The 4,723-nt window shown below is 43.9% G+C and overlaps 1 protein-coding gene across 1 annotated transcript; it reads right to left on the bottom strand.

Moving 5' to 3' along the window:
• Positions 1 to 3,971: 3,971 nt before the first annotated feature.
• LOC121271801 (39S ribosomal protein L14, mitochondrial-like) lies at positions 3,972 to 4,307 on the bottom strand. The gene has a single exon (XM_041178085.1). It carries the CDS (start codon positions 4,305 to 4,307, stop codon positions 3,972 to 3,974), a length of 336 nt encoding a protein of 111 aa, XP_041034019.1.
• Positions 4,308 to 4,723: the final 416 nt, after the last annotated feature.

Raw genomic sequence — 4,723 nt, 5'->3', positions numbered from 1 at the left:
CTGGAAACCGAATAACACGTCCTCAAAGACAAAAATAAATCCATATGTGTTATATAGTCTCCTTGGATTCAATTTTATAAGTACTTCCAGCCATCCAGTATGTCATATGAATTGTTTGAAGTTCTTTATTAATTTACAGTCTCCCAGATAAATATAATTCTTTATTTAAGTGTATTTTCTCCAGGAGATCTGGAGGGTGGTTTTGGCTGAATACTTTAGGTGCTAATGAACGCCCAAGGTGACCTAGATGGGGTCTTAAACTGCAATACTGATTTAATCTATGTTTAGTGTCCGATGCCATCTTGGTAAATGAATTGGAGGATCCAGTTGTTGTGGTTCACGTCGGGACAAATAACATAGGTAAGACTAGGAAAGAGGACCTGTTTGGGGATTATTAGAAACTAAGAACTAAATTAAAGAACAGGTCCTCAAGGGTTATAATCTCTGGATTACTACCCGAGCCACGTGCAAATTGGCATAGGGACGCAAGAATAAGGGAAGTAAACACGTGGCTAAAGGAGTGGTGCGGGAAAGAGGGGTTCCATTTTGTGGGGCATTGGCATCAGTATTGGAACAGGAGGGATCTGTACCGTTGGGATGATCTCCACCTGATCCGATCTGGGACCAATGTTCTAGCGAAAAGGGTAAATAGGGTGGTCAACAGGACTTTAAACTAGAAAGTGGTGGGGGGGGGGAAGGGTAAAATTCTAAGAAGTATGACTAATGGGAAACAAAGCAGCAGGTTAGTGTGTGGGAAGATGCATTCAACTTCATGGAAAACTATGAAAAAACTGAAAAGAAAGGAGAGCCCAGGAGAGGCTATTAAAGTCTCCAGAACACAAAATAGGACAGAGTGTTTGGAAAGGGCTAGGAATCTAACTTCAAGTACATCAGATAAAGGGACAACAATGAGAAGGGGGATGGGAAATACAGGACTGAAGGTGTATCTGAATGCACGCAGTATACGAAATAAGGTAAATGAGCTTGTGGTGTAGATTGAAATTGGCAGGTATGATATGGTGGGCATCATGGAGACATGGCTGCAAGGGGATCAGGACTGGGAGCTAAATATCCAAAGATATAAATCCTATTGAAAAGATAGGCAGGTTGGCAGAGAGGGTGGGGTTGCTTTGTTAGTAAGAAATGAAATTAAATCGATAGCAAGAAATGACGTAGGGTCAGATGATGTAGAATCTGTGTGGATAGAGTTGAGGAACCGCAGTAGTCAGGATGTGGGGCACAAAATACACCAGGAGATAGAAAAGGCGTGTAAGAAAGGCAAGGTTACAGTGATTATGGGGGATTTCAATATGCAGGTAAACTGGGAAAATCAGGTTGGTAGTGGATCCCAAGAAAAGGAATTTGTGGAATATCTACGAGATGGCTTTTTGGAGCAGCTTGTGGTGGAGCCCACAAGGGAACAGGCAATTCTAGATTTAATGATGTGTAATGAGGCAGATTTGATAAGGGAGCTTAAGATGAAGGAACCCTTAGGAGGAAGTGACCATAATATGATATAATTTACCCTGCAATTTGAGAGGAAAAAGCTGGAATCAGATGTAACGGTATTACAGTTGAATAAAGACAACAACAGAGGCATGAGGGTGGAGCTGGCCAGAATTGACTGGGAGATGAGCCTAGCAGGAAAGACAGTGGAAGAGCAATGACAGGAGCTTCTGGAAGTAATTTAGGAGACACAGCAAAAATTCATCCCTAGAAAGAAGAAGCATACTAAAGGGAGGATGAGGCAACCGTGGCTGACAAGGGAAGTCAGGGACAGCCTAAAAGCTAAAGAGAAAGCATACAATGCGGCGAAGAGCAGTGGGAAACCAGGGGATTGGGAAGCCTACAAAGACCAACAGAGGACAACTAAAAAAGAAATAAGGAAGGAGAAGATTAAATATGAGGGTAAACTAGCCAGTAATATAAAAGAAGATTGCAAGAGTTTTTTTTAGATATATAAAGGGTAAGAGAGAGGCAAAAGTGGACATTGGGCCGCTGGAAAATGACGCTGGAAAAGTAGTAGTGGGGAACAAAGAAATGGCGGAGGAACTGAATAGGTACTTTGCATCAGTCTTCACGAGAAGACACGAGTAACATCCCCAAAGTTCAAGAGAGTCGGGGGACAGAGGTGAGCGTGGTGGCCATTACCAAGGAGAAGGTGCTAGGAAATCTGAAAGGTCTGAAGGTGAATAAATCACCTGGACCGGATGGATTACACCCCAGAGTTCTGAAGGAGACAGCTAAAGAGATAGTGGAAGCGTTAGTGGTGATCTTTCAGGAATCACTCGAGTTAGGGAGGGTCCCAGAGGACTGGAAAATCGCTAATGTAACCCCCCTGTTTAAGAAGGGAGTGAGGCAAAAGACGGGAAATTACAAGCTGATTAGCCTGACCTCGGTCATTGGTAAGATTTTAGAGTCCATTATTAAGGATGAGATTTCAGAATACTTGGAAGTGCATGGTAAAATAGGGCAAAGTCAGCATGTTTTCATCAAGGGGAGGTCATACCTGACAAATCTGTTAGAATTCTTTCAGGAGGTAACGAGCGGGTTAGACAAAGGAGAGCCAATGGATGTTATCTACTTGGACTTCCAAAAGGCCTTTGACAAGGTGCCGCACAGGAGGCTGCTCAGTAAGATAAGAGCCCATGGTGTTAGAGGCAAGGTACTAGCATGGATAGAAGATTGGCTGTCTGGCAGGTGGCAGAGAGTGGGGATAAGGGGGTCCTTCTCAGGATGGCTGCCGGTGACTAGTGGAGTTCCGCAGGGGTCAGTTTTGGGACCACAACTTTTCACTTTATACATTATTGATCTAGATGAAGGAACTGAGGGCATTCTGGCTAAGTTGCAGATGATACAAAGATAGGTGGAGGGACAGGTAGTATTGAGGAGGCGGGGAGGCTGCAGAAGGATTTGGACAGGTTAGGAGAATGGGCAAAGAAGTGGCAGATGGAATACAGCGTGGGGAAGTGTGAGGTCATGCACTTTGGTAGGAAGATTGGAGGCATAGACTACTTTCTAAATGGGGAGAGAATTCAGAAATCTGGAGTGCAAAGGGACTTGGGAGTCCTGGTCCAGGATTCTCTTAAGGTTAACTTGCAGGTTGAGTTGGTAGTTAGGAAGGCAAATGCAATGTTGGCATTTATTTTGAGAGGACTAGGATATAAAAGCAGTGATGTGCTGCTGAGGCTTTATAAGGCTCTGGTCAGACCACATTTAGAGTATTGTGAGCAATTTTGGGCCCCGTAACTCAGGAAGGATGATCTGGCCCTGGAGAGGGTCCAGAGGAGGTTCATGAGAACAATCCCAGGAATGAAAGGCTTAACATATGAGGAACATTTGAGGACTCTGGGTCTACACTTGATGGAGTTTAGAAGGATGAGGGGGGAATCTGATTGAAACTTACAGAATACTGAAAGGCCTGGATAGAGTGGACGTGGGGAAGACGTTTCCGTTAGTAAGAGAGACTAGGACCCGAGGGCACAGCCTCAGATTAAAGGGAAGACCTTTTAGAACAGAGATGAGGAGAAACTTCTTTAGCCAGAGAGTGGTGAATCTATGGAATTCATTGCCACAGAAGGCTGTGGAGGCCAGGTCATTGAGTGTATTTAAGACCGAGATAGATAGGTTCTTGATTGGTAAGGGGATCAAAAGTTATGGGGAGAAGGCAGGAGAATAGGGTTGAGAAACTTATCAGCCATGATTGAATGGTGGAGCAGACTCGATGGGCCGAATGGTCTAATTTCTGCTCATATGTCTTATGGTCTAATTGAAGCATGTGCTAGGAGCCACCCGGAGGATCATTAAGAGGCCAATTTACAATTAAATTGCCTGTCCACTCTTTGAATATCAGGCATCCAAGGTACCTACAATGGAAGCCATGTTTGACCTGTTCTTTGTTGTTTGACAGTTGTTTCTCTCCATAAATCATAGCCAGAGTTTACAATTCCCACTGTCACTCAGCAGGTCCATCAGACAAATTTCTGAGCAAGTGCCAATACTTTGGAATAATTGCCTTCCATCTGGCGCAGGCTAATGTGGATAGGCACCTTGATGCGTGTCCTCATCAGGATCCCATTATCTCCAATGAGCACCACATTGTTGGAGTCAAACCTGGGTGTCATGTGTAGGCCAGGCATTCGATGACTGACAATCAGTGCCTTTTTCTTCTGCCCTTTGATTGCCAGTAAGATTTTGCCTCCCACTTTGCCAATACCATTTTTGGTATACTCATGGTTGCACTTGTGCAGTTGATGATACGGGGTGTTGCCAAGGGAACTGTTATTCACTATCCGTACTCTGGTCATTTTGGTGCACAACACTTCATTTAACAACCTCTCCTAATAGCAACCAGCTGATTGAGGAAAAGAAATAATCGCTGAGAATTTCAAGCACTACTTAAAATACATTCAGTTTTAAGTGTTCACATGCTGATTGAGATCGACTGACCACGTTGCATTTGAAAAGGACATTTGGGAGACTTGCTGAAACACCTTGTCAAGACTTCAACACTCTATCAGCAGTTTTCCATGGATAATCTCCAGGATTTCACAAAAAAGATTGAATACCATTTTACTCTGCTTATTGGTCACCTTGTAAGGGTCACCAGGAGAAAGACAGTGCTTGGTTTTGGGCATCTTGATAGGGCTTCTCCTTGCTTTGCATGTGGACATTGAGGAGGAGATGAGGCCAAGTAGAACATCATAGGCTATTGCAGAAAAGG

This window comes from Carcharodon carcharias, chromosome 31 (assembly GCF_017639515.1).
Source record: "Carcharodon carcharias isolate sCarCar2 chromosome 31, sCarCar2.pri, whole genome shotgun sequence".
Lineage (NCBI taxonomy): Eukaryota > Metazoa > Chordata > Chondrichthyes > Lamniformes > Lamnidae > Carcharodon > Carcharodon carcharias.
This window is presented reverse-complemented; position numbering and strand designations above follow the sequence as displayed.

Coding starts and splice junctions, on each gene's coding strand:
- LOC121271801 (XM_041178085.1), bottom strand. CDS start 4,307: ATGACCAGAGTACGGATAGTGAATAACAGTTCCCTTGGCAACACCCCG.